This window comes from Clavelina lepadiformis, chromosome 5 (genome assembly GCF_947623445.1).
Source record: "Clavelina lepadiformis chromosome 5, kaClaLepa1.1, whole genome shotgun sequence".
NCBI lineage: Eukaryota > Metazoa > Chordata > Ascidiacea > Aplousobranchia > Clavelinidae > Clavelina > Clavelina lepadiformis.
In genome coordinates, this window is record NC_135244.1 from 1,606,932 (window position 1) to 1,627,356 (window position 20,425).

Below are 20,425 nucleotides of genomic sequence, written 5' to 3' on the forward strand. Positions count from 1 at the left end.
CATTTAGTGTTTTTAGGAATGATGTTGGTTCAGCAATTTGTGTATGTTTGTCTAATCACGCATGTATTTGCAAATTGGTTTGCCCATTTTTTATTTACGAACACTAATTTCCAATCATTTAGCCATTTTATAATTCATGGTATAAGTTACATGATTAAAAAAACGGACATTTGATTAACAAAACTGCAATCCGATTAACTTGCCAACAGCCAGTTTGCTTTGCAGTTGTTATACCTGACTTCAAATGTCGTGCTTTGATTTAAAAAATCAAGTCTATAAAACTGTGGTGTAATTGTAAACGTTGCGAAACCATTTTGAAAATTGGCATATGAATCGTGCAACAGCAATCACAGAAAAGCCCGTTTGAATGCCGGTTTCGACGTTCGGTTTGTTGTTTCGTGATTTGAATCTATAAAATTACGTTTGAAAACCTTCCAATCAAATTATGAAAACAAAACATAATTTGCAAAGTTGCGATTCAATTTAACACTTTGCTATTTTTGCGACGTTGGCGTTCCATAAACATCACAGAAATCCCAAGAGGTTTATATAAAGACTTTGGCTCACACTGATCATGTCACGTGACCTGGTAACGAACAAAACCAATGCGCAGGGTCCAAACCGCTGCAAAGTAAGAACTAGGCAAACTTTTTCAATATATTTACTCTACTGTGTAAAGAACTTCTTATGCTACCCACTTGAGCAAAATTTTTGCAACACAGAGTCCCGAACGCTTGCAATTGGAAAAAGAATCCAAGAGGATCTACAATTTCATTTGAGATCGAAAAAATTTGCCACTCAGACCCTAACTTGAAAGGGGCCTGTAATGGTACGGTGATAACTTTTGAAAAACCTTGCACCGCAATTAAACCTAAAGTAAGACAAACAAAAGTTTGAAAAGTAAAGTCCAGAATATGACCAGTCGGTGTGTACAAGCAACAGATGGTTGACATTGACAATCGCTTTAATGCTGTACATTAGCAGTAGCTTTCATGTCTAGCTGATCACATAACGCCTTTTTTGCAAAAGTTTACAATATTTTAGAGCGTACAACTTTCCGCTACGGAAAAGTTTGTTTTCAATGCGCCGGATAAATGCGCCAAAAATTATAATACCAAAATTTTACGCCATTTTAACGTAATACGTATAACATAGAATTAGAACATAGAGCGAAACGGCAATTTTGCGCCAGGAAACCTGCAATTTACATGCAAACTTCCAGTAGGGGCACAATCATCGTGCGAACGCGCATCAATTGTGGTTCACGAGAGCCATGTTTGTGGATGAAACTTTTATGAGCTACACCAGGGGTGTTCAAATGATTTCTGTCATGATCCACCACAACCAAACCTGACAACATGATGATCCACTAAATATGAATAGTAAATATATTGGACATGCTTTAATTTTTATGGTGCTTTATTCATGAAAATGTACCCTACAACATATTAATAACTTTGTAATAGTCAAAAGTGAAGTGTGCTACAGCTCCAAGATTATTTCAGTGAGAAAAATGATGAGTTGGTTTAGATCTCACAATAGCGTCGAATCGGGGCTTTCTGTCACTTACTGATATCCTCATAAGCTCATGAAGATGAGCATTTGTGAGTCTCGTTCTATGCTTGTTTTTTACAAAATTCATTGATGAAAACAACGACTCACAAAGGTACGTAGAAGCGAAGCAAGTAAGGATCCTTCTAGCCAGCCTGGTTATAACTGGGTACCTTTCCAAGGTTACAAGTGATAACCAAAACACATTTGGATCTGCGATACAAATCTCATCTCCTTTAAGATTACAAAGTTCTACCTGCATTTTAGACACCAGCAATGCATATTCAGTGGAAAGTTGTGTTTTCCAAGTGCCATTAACATCAGCAGACAGTGGATGTGAAATTAGTTCTATAACTGAACTGATTTCATAAAATTCCTTGAACCTGTTACAGAACTCAGTGTCCAAATTTTGCAGAAATTCGACAAAGCATGACCAATCATTATCACAGCTAACTTCTTGTATAGTCACTTTCAAGCATGGAAAGTGGAGCATGTCTTTGGTGATATCTGAAACGAATAGCAACAGCTGTTGCTTGAAAGATTTCACTGCTGACCACAGCTGAATGATAGTGTGCCCCTTGCCCTGGAGCTTCAAGTTCAGAGTATTTAGATGGGTAAAACAGTCAGCAAGGAAAGCCAAGTTACATAGATTGGTACCTTCAAGCAGAGTACTAGTTTGACCCTTTTCATTCAAAAACATGACCAAATCTTTACGAAGGTCCCACAGCCTTTTCAAAGCATTGCCCTTACTTAGCCATCTCACGTTATTATGCGTGAGTAAGTCACAAAATTCAGCATTATGCTGATCTAGAAAGTTCCTTAGTTGCCGGTGCTTTAGAGATGAGTTTGCTTTCAGTTTATTGATTAGTTTCATTGCATCAGTCATTAGCTCTTGGAAGTCTCCGGACAGCTTGGCACATAGTACGGATTGGTGGATGATGCAGTGGATTCCTATCAGATCAGGACAGTACTCGGTTCTCAAGTTGGTGACTACACCTACATAAAAATTGGAAGAGTTATTTACTGTAAAGTCATATTACCTCTTGAGGTATGTCAATACAAATAATTAGGCTATGGCCGCTATGCTATGTTAGATTTTGTGCAATGAAATATTTATTAGACTTAATACATTTGTAATGACATACATACAACTGTAATGAGTAATGACATACCATGACATGCTCCTATCATGGCGGGATCAGTGGAAAGTGCGCAAATGTTCTGAATTGGCAACTGAAGCTCCTTAAGTTTGCTTATGAGTGCATCATATATCGCAGCTGCTGTAGTATTGCCATGTAGTGTGATCAGTGCAAGCAGTTCTTCATTGAACACTCCGTGGTGAAAGTACCTGCATGCAAATTTGCGTACAAAAAATAAAATATATACAAAATGTTTTTGACACTGGACTTGCAATGAAATTTTCCATTTACAACCAATATTATACTTATAATATCAACTCACCTAACAAATACTGCAAGCTGGGCACAATTAGTAATATCTGTTGATTCATCTAAAGCTAGTGCATAGCAATCAGCGTCCTTGACTTCAATCAACACCTGGTCATGCAAATCCTCAGCGATATCAGTGCATCTCCGTGTACATGTCAATCTGGAGAGCGGGAGAGTTGTCATGCTGGTGATCACTTCTTTCTTACTTGGATGCATGATTTTTACTGCTTCAACAATGCATTCTTTAACAGCTTCAGCATCACTGTATGTCATCATCCGCTTGCCCAGAATGTGACTGATGCTGAGTGTTGCTTCTGTGGCTTTTGATTGCTCAGACACAAATGTTGAGAGGCATTGTTTCTGAGAGCTGGCAGACTTATCTAAACACGCAACTTTCTGTTTTCTGGCCCATGAGCCAGGCTTGTACTTCTCATTAAAATGTTTATGATGAGTAAAGAAATGTCGTTTGATGTTTTGACTCTTTATCATGCTTAGAGTGCAGTCACACAATAAACATTTGGGTTTATTGCTTGGGTTGAGCACAAACAAGTAATCTTCAGTCCATTCACCATTGAATTGTCTGTTTTCTAGATCAATTTTCCGCTTCTTACTGGCCATGTTGATAATAACTCTGATGATTTGTACAAGTGATACATTTCTAGAAGTTTTTTGTTTCGCCGCGGCCCCCCGCTGTGCAGAAAACCAGCTGACCGCGAGAAGAGAAGACAAGAGAATAGTCAGTCGAGTTAGTGGTGTGTAAATGAGTAAACGAAAACGATACGCTTTAATGCTGAGAGGGAGCAAAATTATGCTATTATAAATTCAAAAAATTAATTTCAACCCTGGCAATTAGTATCCACATAAAAAGTGAAAGTTTTTTTGGAAAAAAAAAGTTTCTCTTGAAAAAAAAAACTTTTTTTTTTGAAAAAAAAAGGAAGTTTCAAAAGTTTTTTTTTCAAGGCTACATTTAAAGATCCATATAAAAAGTTGAAAAGATCCGGATCCGGATCGCGATCCGCCATTTGAACAACCTTGAGCTACACTATATCGCGTAAAATCGTGACTCAGAGACAACAAGCGCTGTTGGAAATTTTGCTTCTGCCCACTGTGGCACTGGAAGTCCCGGCTGAAATTGCCATGCTCTGCAGTATGACGGTGCATTGTGCGTATACCCGAGTCGAACCTTTCTCGGCCGTAACCACTTTTTAAATGCGGTAACTTTATCAAACGGTTATTGAAAATGTGTTTTTTGATTAAAACTTTTCGGACAGGCCTACCTGTTTTTAAACGTAAAAAGTCCAAAATTAAAATATATCCGCTCCTGATGTAAGTCCTTCAGCAACCGTAAACTTAGTAGTCCAAATAATTGTGCAGTGCAGTTGAACCCGATTGGAAAGTAGGCTACTGCAGTTTTCGACGAGAAATCGTGCATACAAAGATGCATGTTTTGTATGCACTTATGACAAATTATTGTTTGTTTGTGTGTTACTTGTGTGAAGTATTACACAACAACCATATTCGCCATGAAGACCGCGTACACTGGCGGCTGTTGTTACAATATGAGCGAAGACGATTGATGGTTGATGACTTGTATTGCTTCTGCTTCGATGGTATGAGTTCTCATTTCTCAAACGGCGTGACTATGCTGTTAGTTGCTTAAATTCTGTCTATACATAATACTAAATGATAAAGTTCCCATTTTATTTATTTATCAGACACAAAGGCTTCCACCTTCGGGCAAAGCTCACTGAATTGTGATCATTATGCGTATATTTTGGGATCACGAGAAGTGACCGTGAACAAACTCACCGGCGACAACTGGTAGTGGACAACTGACCGGCAACAAATTGGCCGGCGATCAAATTAACCGTGACGTAAATTGGCCGGCGATGAAATTAACCGTCGATAAATTGGCCGGCGATCAAATTAACCGGCGACAAATTGGCCGTCAAAAGGTCAAAATTCTAATTCACTATCTAGTCGCTATCTAGTCACTATCCAATTTAGTATGTGTATTGCAGTCAAGGTTGCCACTCGTAGAGTTTTTTGGCCCCTTGTAGGGTGTAGGGTGACCCTACGGGTTTTTCACCTTTATTCATAGATTTCCTATTGTTACATGCATTTTCCCGGTCTAGACGAGTTGTTTGATGAGATTATGAAACAATGCGTTGTAGCCTATCTCATGTTGTAACAATGGACTCATTGCAATAACAATGGACACTTTAGTTAAGTAAATTGTCAGATTGAAGCTGTACGTCAAACAAATATTTACTTTACATATCATATACTACCATCAACTTAAACACAATAATTCAGCACTTGCACGGTCAATTTACCTCCCGGTCAATTTTCATTCCGGTCAGTCTGTTCCCGGTCAGTTTGTTCGCGGTCAGTTTACGTGACGTTCAGTTGTCCCCGGTGAGTTTGTTCGCGGTCATTTTCCCGCGGTCATATGTCGTGGAACCGTATATTTTAATGAACAACTTGATTACGTCTGTTTTAGAGCGTTGCCTTGCCAAGCGTTATATCACGTGACACACAGTTTCTTGTCTAATCGTTCATGCGTGTCTATTTTGCGTAATTTATAACCAGTTGTAAAATGCGTTTCATTATAATATACGAGGGTTCCAGGTCGATTCAACCCCGGACGATTCAACCCGCGGACGATTCAACCCAGGACGATTCAATCCACGGACGGTTCAACCCGCGGACGATTCAACCCGCGGACGATTCAACCCGCGGACCTTTCAACCCCGGACGATTCAACCCAGGACGATTCAACCCACGGACCTTTCAACCCACGGACGATTCAACCCAGGACTTTTCAACCCCGGACTATTCAACCCACGGACCTTTCAACCCCGGACTTTTCAACCCAGGGCGATTCAACCCAGGACCATTCAACCCAGGACGATTCAACCCACGGACCTTTCACGTACTATTGGCTTAGGTTATCACCAAGTTACTTTGTAGCCAATATTATGTAAGCTAAATAAAGCTAATATGTAGGCCTAAGCTAATATAAAGCTTTTTGTGTTTCCTTTTTTTTCTTTTACCACTTCTTGTTAGCATTGGTTGTACATCAAAACACTTATTGTTTTCTGCTTTCCAGTAAAACCTTGAATATTGTTATTTTGCCCTATACAGTACTTTGCGTACATTTCTGTCTACGCCTGCTATTATTTTTTGTATTTACCCGTGTAGATCGGTTATTATATAAAATGTTCTCCTTTTAGCATTAAGTTAACATTTTTGAAGTTTTTGAAAAGACAAAATGCTTTCGACCCACGTACGTAAATGTGTGTATTTATTTTTTTGCATGTACACAAATTACAGATATTTTTATAGACACCTGTTTATACATCGATTAATTAGAAAGAAAGTTGTTTTATTTACAGGCAAGCTTAAGAACATGAACCTGAACACAAACACAGCACGTATAAAGGGATCACGACATATGGCCGTGAACAAACTCGCCAGCGACGACTGGTTGTGGACAACTGACCGGCAACAAATTGGCCGGCGATCAAATTAACCGTGACGTAAACTGGCCGGCGATAAAATTAACCGTCGATAAATTGGCCGGCGATCAAATTAACCGGCGACAAATTGGCCGTCAAAAGGTCAAAATTCTAATTCACTATCTAGTATTCTAGTCGCTATCTAGTCACTATCCAATTTAGTATGTGTATTGCAGTCAAGGTTGCCACTCGTAGAGTTTTTTGGCCCCTTGTAGGGTGTAGGGTGACCCTACGGGTTTTTCACCTTTATTCATAGATTTCCTATTGTTACATGCATTTTCCCGGTCTAGACGAGTTGTTTGATGAGATTATGAAACAATGTGTTGTAGCCTATCTCATGTAGTAACAATGGACTCATTGCAATAACAATGGACACTTTAGTTAAGTAAATTGTCAGATTGAAGCTGTACGTCAGGACTCCCACGGTCAATTTACCTCCCGGTCAATTTTCATTCCGGTAAGTCTGTTCCCGGTTAGTTTGTTCGCGGTCAATTTACATCACAGTCAGTTTGTTCGCGGTCAATTTACGTCACGTTCAGTTGACCCCGGTGAGTTTGCTCGCGGTCATTTTCCCGCGGCCATATGTCGTGGAACCACGTATAAAACACAAAGCTGAAAAGGGTACTACAAACGGTAATTAATTAGCACATATGAGCGATTGCACGCAGATACATCAATTTATCTGGCTCATTTGCATAAGTGCAAACCTTTGCCGAAAGTCTGTGAGCCAGGTGCGTGTATTTGCTTCGTGGTTGGTCCAAATTAACAACTGCTGCGTTTTGAGCACCGAGCCGTTGTATCGCGATATCGCGTTTTATACCGTCCAGAAATGACCAAATGTTCGGATGAGAACACAGAAATAGTGATTTGAGGGCATTGTGAAACCCTTCTGTGCAATTTGTTGTTTTGGGCTCGCAAAGTATCGCGTCGTCGTAATGATTCCACAACGAAGGGGGAAATCTAGCCTGTCGTTGCTGGCGTCCTGTTCTTGAACCACGGATATATTTGCTTTCAAAGTAAACTAAAAGATCGTTGCAGGCTACCTCGTCTGGAAATGTGCTGGCAAGTTGTTCAAAAATACTCTCCAGGTCAGCGACTGCAACAAAAGACAATGCAGACAGCGACTTCACTAACATTTGGAAGATGCTGTCGTGGGTTGAAAGGTCCGTGGGTTGAATCGTCCTGGGTTGAATCGTCCGGGGTTGAATCATCCGCGGGTTGAATAGTCCGGGGTTGAATCGTCCTGGGTTGAATCGTCCGTGGGTTGAAAGGTCCGCGGGTTGAATCGTCCGGGGTTGAATCGTCCGGGGTTGAATCGTCCGCGGGTTGAATCGTCCGCGGGTTGAAAGGTCCGCGGGTTGAATCGTCCGCGGGTTGAATCGTCCGTGGGTTGAATCGTCCGCGGGTTGAATGGTCCTGGGTTGAATCGTCCGTGGGTTGAATCGTCCGGGGTTGAATCGTCCGTGGGTTGAATCGTCCGACCACCATATACGAGTACTAAAGTCAAGCAAGTAGCATGGATGCTTATATGTTGTATCTGTGCCAATGTTTTGTCTAAGTGTGATTGCTGAAAGAAACTTTAATATAATCAGAATATACAGTTGTCATTCCTGTGTAAACATTGCTGAAGAATATTAAAGTTCAGTGTCAAGTTAGACAACATTATTGTTGGCTTGCAAATGCAACCAGGACTTTGGTCCTGCAATATAGCAGTAGAGGACAAATCATTATAATATTGATCACTGCTAATTGGAGCCTGCAAACAGAAAATAAACTATCAAAATGAACAATTAAATCTGTGGGTGATAAAAGCAGACAACGACCTTGAGACTCATCGTTATCACCCGCAATAAACAATTCGACAAGCAAATCATTGTAGTGGATTGGGTCAACCTGTCAAGTTCAACTACCATATACCCACATTCCATTACAGAATGTTACATTTCGCAGTCGTAACAATTGGAAAAGGGTAAAGGAAAGATTGTAAACATTACAACAGTATATATATGGCACACCAGTTCAAGCGAGGTAATTTATCTGACGTCATCAAGTAGAATTCGAGTTTGGTCAACAAGTGAATCACAAGATTTTACAAAACACCCATGACTCGTGACGTACCGTCACACACTGAAGGCGCAATTCTTTATTTATTATAAATTGACGTGAGCATAAAAACGTTTGGCGCGCACGTTGCCTAACCTCCTGCGTGCAAGTGCCAGAATTTCATGAGAGAGTTAAAGAGATTGCAAAAAGCTGGCTAATGTAATTTGAACCTGGAGCGGATATATAATTTATTAAGCAAGTTGGAACCGGAACCTGGAACGAAGTACTGTAAGACAAGTGTTTGCAACAGCTGTGCATTCAATGCAAACCCAAACCGGTAAAATGAAATTTTGTAAAACCTGAACCGGAGTTACGCCATTTTAAACTGTGGTTTGATACCCCAATTTAAAGCTTCATCTACTTTTTACTATAAACAGGTAATAACATTAAATTAAAATCAATAATATTACCCGCTGCTGGCAACCTTAGGAGCGACAGGCCCTAACTGCTTTGATATAAGTAGCAATGGTGGAAAGCTTATTTATTTTAGCACTCATCTTCATACTGCTGATTTCTTTTGTCGCTACGGTGGTGTTCTTGTTATCATATCTGGGAATACTCGGCCAAGTAAACGTTACTGTTGGAAAACCGATTATCAAAAACGTATGGATTGCTTATAAGCCTCAAAAAGGACCTTACCAAGATTGTGGTCCTCATTTCACAGAAGCATGCACACTACGCCCAGATCTACCTTGTATTGCGATTTACTACGATGATCCTGAAACAGTAAGTTCGGCTCGTTGCAAAATGATTTAAATTAAGAAAAATAGTTAAATGATATATAGGCTGTGTGTATAAGTGATTATAGAGCTTTTGACTTGAAGATACAGTAGTGCTACTTGCCAATTTTTATAACAATTTTGCTGTGGTTAAAACCTTTTCGTTTGAAGTTGTTAGCTGAACATGGTCATCTTGTACATGTAAAAACAACGTTCTTACTTTTTATCCATAACTTATTTCCTGTACACACTGTTTTCCTGTATTTGGGCATCACCATTTATTTGCTCATGCGGCAGTTGTCGTCAAGGAAAGCAATTGTTTTCATTGCGTGAGGTAGTTGTGGTTGAGTTTGAGTACTTGGCATGAAACATACTGATGAGCTGTAAATGAGCATATCAACGTTTTTGGCTGGTTTTGTTGATTGTCTTTTGTGACCCTGTGGATATTATGATCAAAATAGCCTGAGCTGACCAGACCAAAGCAAACCATTACAACTGCACACTCATACTGCAGCATACATTCTAGCTGTCCTTCTTTGTTTAAAGTGATTTTAATTTCATCTCAGGTTCCAAAAGAAGATCTGCGTTACATAGTCGGACTTATCCTAAGTGAGGTTGAGAAACCTCCAGAGGATCTTGTCAGTCTTGTAACAAATTACGGTTTTCGCATCGCCGAACTACCTGCGATAGATTATGCTGTGAAAGCAGAATTTCCATTTGTGATAGGCTTGTGTGGTGTTATTGGAGCGTGGAAGGTCTATCCAGCTTTGGGCACGTATATCACAGTATGACAATGTTGGACTATTTTTTCGTTATGAGATTGTTTTCTGTTAGATTATGTTATTAACTATTTCAGAATGAAATTTTAGCGAGATCATTTTATTTTAAAGGAGCGAAAACTTTCTGCTCATCCTTTCTTGGAGATTTATATTAAAAATAAAATCCACTACATGGGACCTCTCAGCAAGCAAAGTGATTTTTTTGTCCCGGAAGTGAAATACAACGTTTATAAATCTGATGATTCCATCACAAGGTAAAAGTTGGACATTCAAAATATATCTTCAATGCTCTTGTAACTTCTTCATCACAAAAACACTTACCGTTGAGCTGCAATCCACGTATTTATTTTAGTATCTGCACCTGTATGGCCATTGACCATGGATTAATACATTGTTGTCTTGTTGAGTAAGCTTTTAGCAACTTTCCATACCATATTAGTACGCATTATATACCATATTTGGTCTTTTTATATGATATTGATGTGACAATGAAATTTTGTTTTCAGGTCACCAGGAGTTGGTGCAGAGTTACGAGAGGATTCTTCTGACGATGATCAGGAAAGTCAGACAACTTCCTCATCGTTTGAAGATTTAGCATCGGAATAATGAACGACTTTTCACATTGTGTATATTAAACTTCTGCTGTGCTGGCATGCTTGCTTTTTGCAAGGCTGAGATTTATTTAAGTGTAATGAAGATTTTATTGAATGAGCGCTAAGGTACATACTAGTATAAATCTGCTAAGATTTGTTTTAGTGCAAACTGATATGTTTGGTTTCATTCTTTTACACATTGGTGCTGTACAGCTTCGGACTGTAGTTTTTCAAATTGTTTTACAATCTTGTGGAGAATCATAAATGAATAAGTTCTGAAAAAGACTTATGAGCAGCTAATCATTTCTGGTTACTGTGAAAACCTCTGCAATGCTGTTAACAGTGTACTACGATAAACATTGTGATATGCTTCACTACTTCTTGGTAGTATACATCACGTGTCAAGGAAAATTTCATGTTTATATCATGCACAAGTGTTCAGTGTTTATTGCATGGTATGTGGTGGCAATATTATCATTATTTCAGCTTTTGTCAATTTTGTTATTCCACGACCCTCATCACTTTGCTTTTACTGCTAGTTTTCCCTCCTTTGAAGTTTTTACTTATGTTGGTGGCTTAACATACATGTTGCAGTTTCAACTGTTATTCTGTTTCAATAAACTGGCATGATGTAACGCTAAAAACTACTAGACTAGAGTTAGACAGGAAATTAAGTGCATATTCTAATTTGCTACCAAACAGTAAAAGTGATGTGACAAAATCAAATTTACACAAATAAGAAACATATGAAGATGATGAGGTAAAATACCTAGCTATATGAAGTTCAAATTTAATGAGAAAGGGGCTTTCAGCCTGCTGATAGTAGTTCTTATGCTTTCCAACCTTTTCCTGGCTGTGGATGCCCTAGCTCAAACAATTCCTCTTTCGCGGAACCTCAACTTTAAAATTGGTACTTAATAGATTATCCATGAGGAATTAAAACATAACTCATACATCCATTGCGCTACCTTTGGACCCCAGGTTTGGAACTACTGAATCAAGCATTTTCAAGCAGGTCGTTCACATCTATTGTTGAATCTGAAGAGAAAGTTGTGTCTGGATCTGGAACCATGTCGGCAGTGGGTGATTTGTTTGTAACCTTAACTGGAGATACTTTCAGATTTAAAGGTTTAGTTGTCCGTCTTCTTTTTTCCAAAATTGGAACAATCTCCAAGCTATTGTCTTCGTCTGATTGTTTCACCGCGGTTCTTTCTATCTCTATTGTTTTGCTGCACGTAGCTTTGTCTTCATTTGGAACAATATCTGTGTTTCCCCCCTTCACTTTATCTTCCAGTTGTTTTATAACAACTCTATCCTCATCAATTTGTCGTTTTAGAGCTCGTATCTTGCTCTTCTTTTCATTAATTACCAGAACAAATTTCGACATAAGTTCAACTTCCAGACCCTCCTTCAATTCACAACATTTTTCCAGTTCCTTTACTGCGTTCAAGTATTTACCTTCAAGTTCCAAGCGGGCTTTATTGCTTTCCATTTTGTCAGTGTTCAGTGAAAGCAAGTTGGCATTGCACAAAGTTAACATCTTTTGCATAGCTTTCACCTGGTCTGTTGACTTCTTTGCACTGATGGTGCCCAAGCAGTATTTCACATCATCTTGCACTCTTTTCCACTCTAGCAGGAGCTTGTTCCCTTCGCTTTCTTTAATGCCATATTCAAATTCCTTGTAAAACATAGAACATAAGGACAGTTTAGCAGTTAGTGGTTTTAGTAACCACTTTTGAGTCAAGTGCAGAACCACAGGATACATTTGTATACTAGGCCCGAGCTACGCAAATTGTGACGTCATTTGGTTGTGCACTTTTGCACTAGATACCCAGTTTTTTTGCAAACAATTAGTTTTGACCACAGGTTTCATGTAGCATGAACAGGTACAGTAAATACATTGCCTATTTCCACTATACGTATGTTATATTTCGTACCTGACACCGTTCACATCCCGTTAAAGCTTTTTTCATCAGCTCATAGTAATCGTCATAATTCATTTCTGTTTCAAGAGCTGACAATTCGATTTCTTTTTGGTCCATCTGTCCCTCCCAGCAACATCTTACGTTAGTTACTAGAATCTTACAGGCTACGTCCTTATCAAACTGTGCTTGAATGAAGTAAGCGTCGGTATTTGCATCTACGCGATGCAGAAAAACGTCGGACATGTCGACGAAACGCTGAAAATATTAGGTTGCTTCAACTTTTTCGACCTTTTTGAGCTCTGTCGGTTTTAATGAGTCATGATTTCTTTACGGTTCGTTGATTTCCGCAAGGACGGCTAAATATGCTGAGTAATAGATTTAACTTCCAATTTTGTGTGAAGGTCGTAAAGAAGTTTTATCTAAATTTTGCAAAAATGTCGTTGTTAAGAAGTTTTTTGTCAAGAGGAATACCAAAGTACGCGGTATGTGATTATTTTTATGCAATACATTGATCGTATTTGTAGACGTGTTCAGTTATAATCGTGAACAATAAAGGTTTGTGAAGATTTAGGCTAGCCTGCTGGTAAAATCTTTTTGTTAATTATTATCATGCTTTACCCTAAGTTGAAACGAGTCTAGCGCAGAAATGCACAACCAAATGACGTCGCAAATTGGGTTGCATGGGCCTTGTATACAAATGCATCACGTGGTTTTGCACTTCTGCAGTAGACCCACTAAACTTTTGCAAAACAACACCTTGTGTTTAAAAATCCTGAAATCTGTAATTCATTTAATATGGATTAGGCACAAGTTAAATAAACTTGCACTGCATCAGTTTTTCAGTTTCGTTTTTATTCTGTCACGTTTCAGACACCATTTAAAGCTGTGCTTCCATCCAAGAAAATAAGTACGTCAAGTCGATTTCAAGCAGCGCTGGTGACACAAAAAGCTCCGTCATTTAAAGGAACTGCTGTTGTCAATGGACAGTTCCAGCAAATCACTTCAGATGATTACGCTGGAAAATACATGGTCCTATTCTTTTATCCTCTTGACTTGTAAGTTTGTCACTGCCGTAAAGTTGTTAATCGCTTGTTGAATAAACTCATTTTGAGATGTAACTATTTTTGTTAGGTGGCAGCTAAATTTTTAGGATTACTCTTAATCACTGTACAGCTAAAAATTTGCTAAGATGTGATGTATGCTCTTTATTTTGATACGTCGATTGAAGTTAAAACTGTTTAAGCTAACCTGTTTTGACTGAAAATGTCAATCACTTGTAATGTTAGCAACTTGCATTTCTTGCATGAAGTCAGCAGATGTAACAATAACCATACAGTAAGACTGTAGTGCAATGATGCAGCGTGATGGCGATGATGCAGCATAAAATTTGTGTATAAACATGTAGACCAAAATTTTATACAATTGCGACAAGAACATGTACTGTAGTGATTATATCATTGGGCTTTTATTGGCAGCACATTTGTTTGTCCCACGGAGATAATATCATTCAGTGATAGAGCGGATGAGTTTAAAGCGATCGATGCAGAAGTTATCGGCGCATCAGTGGATTCCCACTTCAGCCACTTGGCCTGGATCAACACTCCGAGAAAGCAGGGTGGGCTCGGAGAAATGAAAATTCCGTTGCTTTCTGACCTGACGAAGAAAATATCCTCTGATTATGGGGTTTTGCTTGAAAGTGCCGGCATTGCATTGAGGTGGAGTTATGTTTATATCTTTACCTGAGGTTAAAAATATTTTAATATCAAAATATCCAATTGGAATAAGACTTTGATCCCATTTAGTTAAGTATGGTTAGGATTTGAAAACTTACTGTTTTAATAAAAATATTCTGGTCATTTTGAACTTTTAAAGATATTGATATTCATCAGGTATTGATGTAGAAATACGTCTCCATCCAAACATACCATAATGTGAAATGACCTAATAATAATGATAATTGCATAATTTGTTTTACATTAGATCTTTATTTTGCTTGTAGGTTGCTTCTGCTAAATAAATGAGCGAACATTAACATTAGTTGGTAGTTGGCATAATGTTTAGATTGATTATTTTTATGACAAGAAAAAGCGATCATATAAAAAGATGTTGCAGATGTTTTGGGAAGAGCAATTGTGCTCCAACCCTAAAAATCTTGTACTTCACTCTGGTTGTAGCATTTTCTTAAAATTATGTCATCAATTCTATTTGTTAATAACAATTCACAACTTGACATACAGGGGTCTGTTCATAATAGATGGAAATGGGACAGTTCGTTACGCAGGCATAAATGACCTTCCTGTTGGACGTAATGTAGATGAAGTACTCAGACTTGTCAAAGCTTTCCAATTCACAGATAAACATGGAGAGGTGTGTCCTGCCAGCTGGACCCCTGGGTCAAAAACGGTAAGGATAATATTGAGTGTTTCTAGCCCTTACATATTTATGGATTTTGAAATCACATTTTTGTTTAAATTCAAACAAAATTTAATTTCAGATGAAACCAAATGTTGATGGGTCAAAGGAATACTTTGAATCAGAGAACTGATCAACACTCTCAATGCTCATTTCCACTTCTTGCACTCGACACAACATTACCCTTTACTATCATGAGCTTGTATTAACATAATGGACGATTTTCCCACTGATTTTGCTCTTGGCAACTCAATTATGTTTAGCATTTACATGTTGCAATGCTAACTTTTATTGCAAAGACAAGAAATAAAAACAGAAGTGAATCTCTTAGAAGTTTTTCAAACAAACAAGTTTATTCGGCTGCAGTTTCTCCCTGCAAAGGGGACATTCAGGTTTAGTGTTAACCCACTCGTGAATGCAGAACCAACAGAACAGGTGACCACATGAAGTGGTTGTCGTAGATTTTCGCTTTTCTAGGCAAAGTGAACATTTCTGTTGTTCTTCCGGTAAATGACTTTCATTTGATTCGCTTGAGATTGTTCTGTCAACCGTCTGTGAAGGTTCATTTCTTATAAAGTCGATTTCCTTGCAAAGACTGTAAAGCTGAACACCCAGCATAAGGCAGGCTTGAGCCAGAGCAAATTTTCCCAGTACGCCAAACTCGTTACTGTTTGGGGGTTGGTTTGAAAAATACTTCAGGTACTGCACGCCGGATACACGCTTTGCAACTGTGTAGTAAAGCGCTTTCATGTAAAAGAGAGACAGATGAAATCGATGGAGTGTCACCAGGACCGATTTGAACTTTGGCAACATTTCAAGCAGATGTGTTTGGTTCTGTTCACTCACAATCGTCATTCTTTCCATCTGCAGCTTTTTTTCCAGTGAATTCAACAACTTATCAATGGCAAATGGAAGGACGGAGTGGAAGAAAATTAACGCAATCCGTCGAGGCCATGATGGGGTGTGAGAAAGCGATCCATCAACCTGTAAATACAATGTCAGAGATGAGATGCATCCATCTCAAACAGTTATTCAACAGAAGTAATGAGCGTCAGAGGCGATGCTAGACCTTAAATGTTGCACGCCGACATATATCAGCTATTGCTATCACATAAACACATTGACATTACAGGTTTTGAAATATCTTCAACAAAATTTCACTTGGGGGTTACAACATTGGCATTAGTCACCAACGCTTAGCATGGAAATTAGACTTTGACAAAACTACGATAAACCAGCTCTTATTAAATGAAGTTCAACAAACAATCTTCCACAATGAACCAAGATGAGTTTAGAAAACTAAATGCCTATTACATCGGTGGACCACATTGTCTGAGTTGGGTAATTAGTAAGGCACAAAAATGGCTAAATTTTGTTATTAAGAATTAGACAAGAATTAAAGTGATGAATTGAGGTTAGGATGCAGTTTATGCAAATGGCAGTTGCCACAGAAAGATACCATTAAAGTGAAGAAACACTCTAAATATGGGATAATTTTTCCAACAAAATGGTCACTCCATTAGATATGACACAGGCTATAAGAAATACCTGAATTATTCCCGTGTATTCCTCACCGAGAGTCTGCAAGCTCCCTGCAGTGGTTAAGGCATAGTACGCCACATCAGCAAAAACATTTATTTCTTTACTCCATTTAAGGGTGGTTGAACTGCCGAGTAACTGTTGAGCACTGTCATTCAACATCCCTGCAAAACAAGCAAGAACCATGTTTTGAGTTGAGGGCTGGAGTCCAACATACTAGGACCTGCTAAGCCATGAAAATTAGCCTACATCTAGATATAAAGCTATTTAAAATTAGGTTAACAAAAATCAATTGAATCTACAGGTTAGGCACGGAAGTGTACAACCATAGGATAACTTTGTATATTTGATTCATGCTACTCAAATTGTGATGTCATTTGGTTGTGTGCTTCTGCACAAGACCCGAATTTACAATCTATTCTTCCAAATATATGAATGTGAGACAAGCTTTGTTGCTTAGAATTGTTATTTTATCACGCTATTACGGTTAGCGTTTTATTTTTCCTTCCTCAACAGACAATGACGAACAATAAACATTCCAATACAACATAATAATGCAAGATTGATGGCAAAAGCAAATTTCGTGACAAATAAAAGTAGTGATTCAAATTCAACATTAAAGAAAGAAAAGTCAAACAAACGTTGCATTTAAAGAAACTCCACCTTTTAAGCTGTTGATGTAATATTGGTCTTTCTGATGAGAGCATATTTGAGTTACTGCGTCAGGCGGCACTAAAGGCATTGCAATAAATTCCTAAACAAATCGTTTTCTGCAATCTTAATTTTCTGTACTAGTCGAAATTGTTTTCGACATGATCTTGCAGGGGATTTCCCTATGTAGGTTAAACATTTATGCGTTTGGTGTCCGGTTACGAATGGGGTGGACCAGGCTAAAGTAAACCCTGTATCATAAACGTATCATAAAATATTGACAAGTTCTAATTTTTGATCTGCTATTTCATGATTTATTCAAAAGATTATTCTTGTTTAGGTATGCAGTAAAAGCATTCATTTGTTAAAAAATCTTTAGCTGCATCGAATAGTGTATATTCCGAAAAGATGCCAACTTTCATTAATTACAAGATTTCAATGTTTGAACTTTAAACTCTTACCACTACAGCTCTTTTACTGAGTCGGCATTTTGGATCTTTTGATATACTGTATACATATAATAACTGCATATATTCAATTACCTTCCAATACTTTATTATCTTGCCACGTGGTGACGTTATTTTTTCTGGAAGTAAAAGAATGGTGCAGACAGTGGAATTAACAGTCCTACTGGTTTTAATTTTCTTGTGCAAATTATTTACTAACATAAAAATTTTTGAACAAAACTAGCTTGTGTTTCTTATTTTGATGGCGTCTTTTCAACGCCACATAATTGGGATTCCCCTTCCTTTTTACCACGTTTTGAAAAAGTTTGTGACAGTAACAGATCTGCCGGTTTAAAGTGGCTACCAAAGAATTTGACTGATCATCTACATCAGTGGTTCCCAACTGCGGCTCCAAGCTAGCTTTCTTGCGGCTCTCAATGAGCCCTGAAAATCCCACAAAAAAATAAAAAATCTATTTATAATAATTAGGGCGATTATTTTTTGACTTTTCAAAAACAGTCAAAAATTGGTCTAAATTGATAGCGTTAGGTCAAAATTGTTTACAAATTTTTCCTTTTACATCATACAGTTACACCTTGTAGCCTACTTTATACTGTTGTGAATGGCCCATTGTCGACTTATTGTGAATCATAAACGGCCTCCTGAATCCTAAACCACAATTGCGCCTCGCTTTGACAAAGTTGTTAAAGCTCAAAGTCAATGCCAAGTTGGACATTAAATTGATTTGTGTTATTTTTCTTGTTAGTGTTGCTATTCGTTGGTACATGCTTTAAAATTTTCGTTATAATTTCTTGAGTGTTTTCATGCGGCTCCATACGTACTATGAAATTTGAAATTCTCCCCCGACACCAAAAAAGGTTGGGAACTACTGATCTACATTCTAAATTTCAACGAATTCAAGTTTTTCAACTATTTCAGTTCAAATTTCCAAAAGTTGATGCGTGACCATCAACACAGTCTATAACACTGAAACAACTAGGTTAGGACGCAAAAAAGCAAACGGAGTTAATCACTAGTTAAATAGTTTGGTTTGGTTAGGCTGTGACGATTACGTCACGAGTCGAGTTGTTTTCGAAATGCTGGAATTAAATTTTGGAATCTTGTGATTCAGTTGTTTACCGGATTTGAATGGTCCTCGATGACGTCAGATGAATTACTTCGCTTGGACTGGTTTGCCACATATAAATACTATTGTAATGTTTGCAATCGTTCCTTTTACTTTTACCGTTCTCACTTGTTACCAAGCGCAAAGTAACATTCAGTAAGCTTTGCCCGAAGGTGAAAGCCTTCGTGTCTGATATAATTAATAAACAAAATGAAAATTATAATTTAGTAATTTGTATAGACAGAAATTAAGAAACGAACAGCATTATCAAGCAGCCGAGAAATGACAATCATCTCATCGAGTCAGAAGAAAAACAATCTATCATCTTCAACCATCCTCGATTTTAATATTTGTCATAAATTGGTGCCTTGATAAGTTCGAAATTGCTGAGTTAGTTGCACATTGAGCGAGAAAGAATGTTACCAGCTATTTATGAAGTTTTGATGACCAAGTTTCAACAGCAAGATCAGCCAACTACGAACGCTAGTCAAAGAGGAAGTTTTCAAGACCTTCAATCTCCCATATCAGCAACAAGACCAATTCGGAACCAACAGAACTAATCGCATTGATCCATGGTTGATGTGATGAAGTTTTGATCGCCTAACCAACGTGTTATACATCTCCAAGTGCATGAGCAATCTATTGTATATATTTTTTACGCATCAAGGAACAAAGTCCACTGGACATCGCCACACGGCGCATCTTACTACCGCGAATAAGGCTTGCTATAGCCGCGGAACGACACACGCAGACGTGATCGCTCATTTTTTGACCTTCGACACGCAAGGGAATGCGACACTTCTATAAGCTTATGTCTCATGTTTTGTATATCAAGTGAAATGGTGTATCGATATTTGTTATATTTACCGAGCTCTGTCATTGTACTGTACTAAATTCTTGTTTTGATGACTGTGATGAATATTATAACCACAGAAATAATTTTGTCGAGCTCAGCTTGCCTTTCAATTTCATTTTCACGCAAGCTTCTCTCTGAGAAAGGACGCTATGTGACGATTACGTCACGAGTCGAGTTGTTTTCGAAATGCTGGAATTAAATTTTGGAATCTTGTGATTCAGTTGTTTACCGGATTTGAATGGTCCTCGATAACGTCAGATAAATTACCTCGATTGAACTGGCTTGCCACATATAAATACTGTTGTAATGTTTGCAATCGTTCCTTTTACTTTTACCGTTCTCACTTGTTACCAAGCGCAATGTAACGTTCAGTAAGCTTTGCCCGAAGGCGGAAGCCTTTGTGTCCGATACTAAAAAATGGGAACTTTATCATTTAGTAAGTTTAGACAGAATTTAAGCAACTAACAGCATATTCACGCCGTTTGAGTAATGAGAACTCATACCATCGAAGCAGAAGCAAATCAAGTTATCAACCATCAATCGACCTCGCTCATATTCGACAATTACCGCCAGCATATGCGGTCTTTATGACAGATATTGTTGTTGTGTAATACTTAACACGAGTAATACACAAACGAAATCTTTATTTGTCATAAGGTCAAGAACAGAAAATAACAATCTGAACTTAGTACCGGTATTTATCAATAAAATAACCACCCATGCAGTGAATCAATCAATCATCTCAGCCTTTGCATT

General features: G+C 38.1%; 5 protein-coding genes across 5 annotated transcripts; 2 read left to right on the forward strand and 3 right to left on the reverse strand.

Annotated features, from left to right (window-relative positions):
* Positions 1-1,339: 1,339 nt before the first annotated feature.
* On the reverse strand, positions 1,340-4,027 carry LOC143458772 (general transcription factor II-I repeat domain-containing protein 2A-like). The gene is made up of 3 exons (XM_076955632.1): positions 3,013-4,027; positions 2,724-2,899; positions 1,340-2,547 (listed from the first exon to the last, which is right to left on the reverse strand). Exons 1-3 carry the CDS (start codon positions 3,615-3,617, stop codon positions 1,502-1,504), a joined length of 1,827 nt encoding a protein of 608 aa, XP_076811747.1. The 5' UTR covers positions 3,618-4,027; the 3' UTR covers positions 1,340-1,501.
* Positions 4,028-8,824: 4,797 nt separating this feature from the next.
* LOC143459689 (testis-expressed protein 264 homolog) lies at positions 8,825-11,349 on the forward strand. Its single transcript, XM_076956923.1, has 4 exons — positions 8,825-9,349; positions 9,909-10,127; positions 10,233-10,375; positions 10,628-11,349. The coding sequence occupies exons 1-4, from the start codon at positions 9,089-9,091 to the stop codon at positions 10,725-10,727; spliced, it is 723 nt and encodes a 240-aa protein (XP_076813038.1). The 5' UTR covers positions 8,825-9,088; the 3' UTR covers positions 10,728-11,349.
* Positions 11,350-11,384: 35 nt separating this feature from the next.
* On the reverse strand, positions 11,385-12,954 carry LOC143459686 (DNA repair protein XRCC4-like). The gene is made up of 2 exons (XM_076956919.1): positions 12,652-12,954; positions 11,385-12,392 (listed from the first exon to the last, which is right to left on the reverse strand). The coding sequence occupies exons 1-2, from the start codon at positions 12,880-12,882 to the stop codon at positions 11,712-11,714; spliced, it is 912 nt and encodes a 303-aa protein (XP_076813034.1). The 5' UTR covers positions 12,883-12,954; the 3' UTR covers positions 11,385-11,711.
* A 22-nt stretch (positions 12,955-12,976) lies between these two features.
* Positions 12,977-15,384, forward strand: LOC143459688 (peroxiredoxin-2-like). The gene is made up of 5 exons (XM_076956922.1): positions 12,977-13,121; positions 13,510-13,694; positions 14,115-14,354; positions 14,877-15,042; positions 15,134-15,384. The coding sequence occupies exons 1-5, from the start codon at positions 13,002-13,004 to the stop codon at positions 15,182-15,184; spliced, it is 762 nt and encodes a 253-aa protein (XP_076813037.1). The 5' UTR covers positions 12,977-13,001; the 3' UTR covers positions 15,185-15,384.
* On the reverse strand, positions 15,239-17,407 carry LOC143459687 (peroxisome biogenesis factor 10-like). Its single transcript, XM_076956921.1, has 3 exons — positions 17,254-17,407; positions 16,600-16,754; positions 15,239-16,035 (listed from the first exon to the last, which is right to left on the reverse strand). The coding sequence occupies exons 1-3, from the start codon at positions 17,330-17,332 to the stop codon at positions 15,379-15,381; spliced, it is 891 nt and encodes a 296-aa protein (XP_076813036.1). The 5' UTR covers positions 17,333-17,407; the 3' UTR covers positions 15,239-15,378.
* Between the last annotated feature and the right edge of the window lie 3,018 nt (positions 17,408-20,425).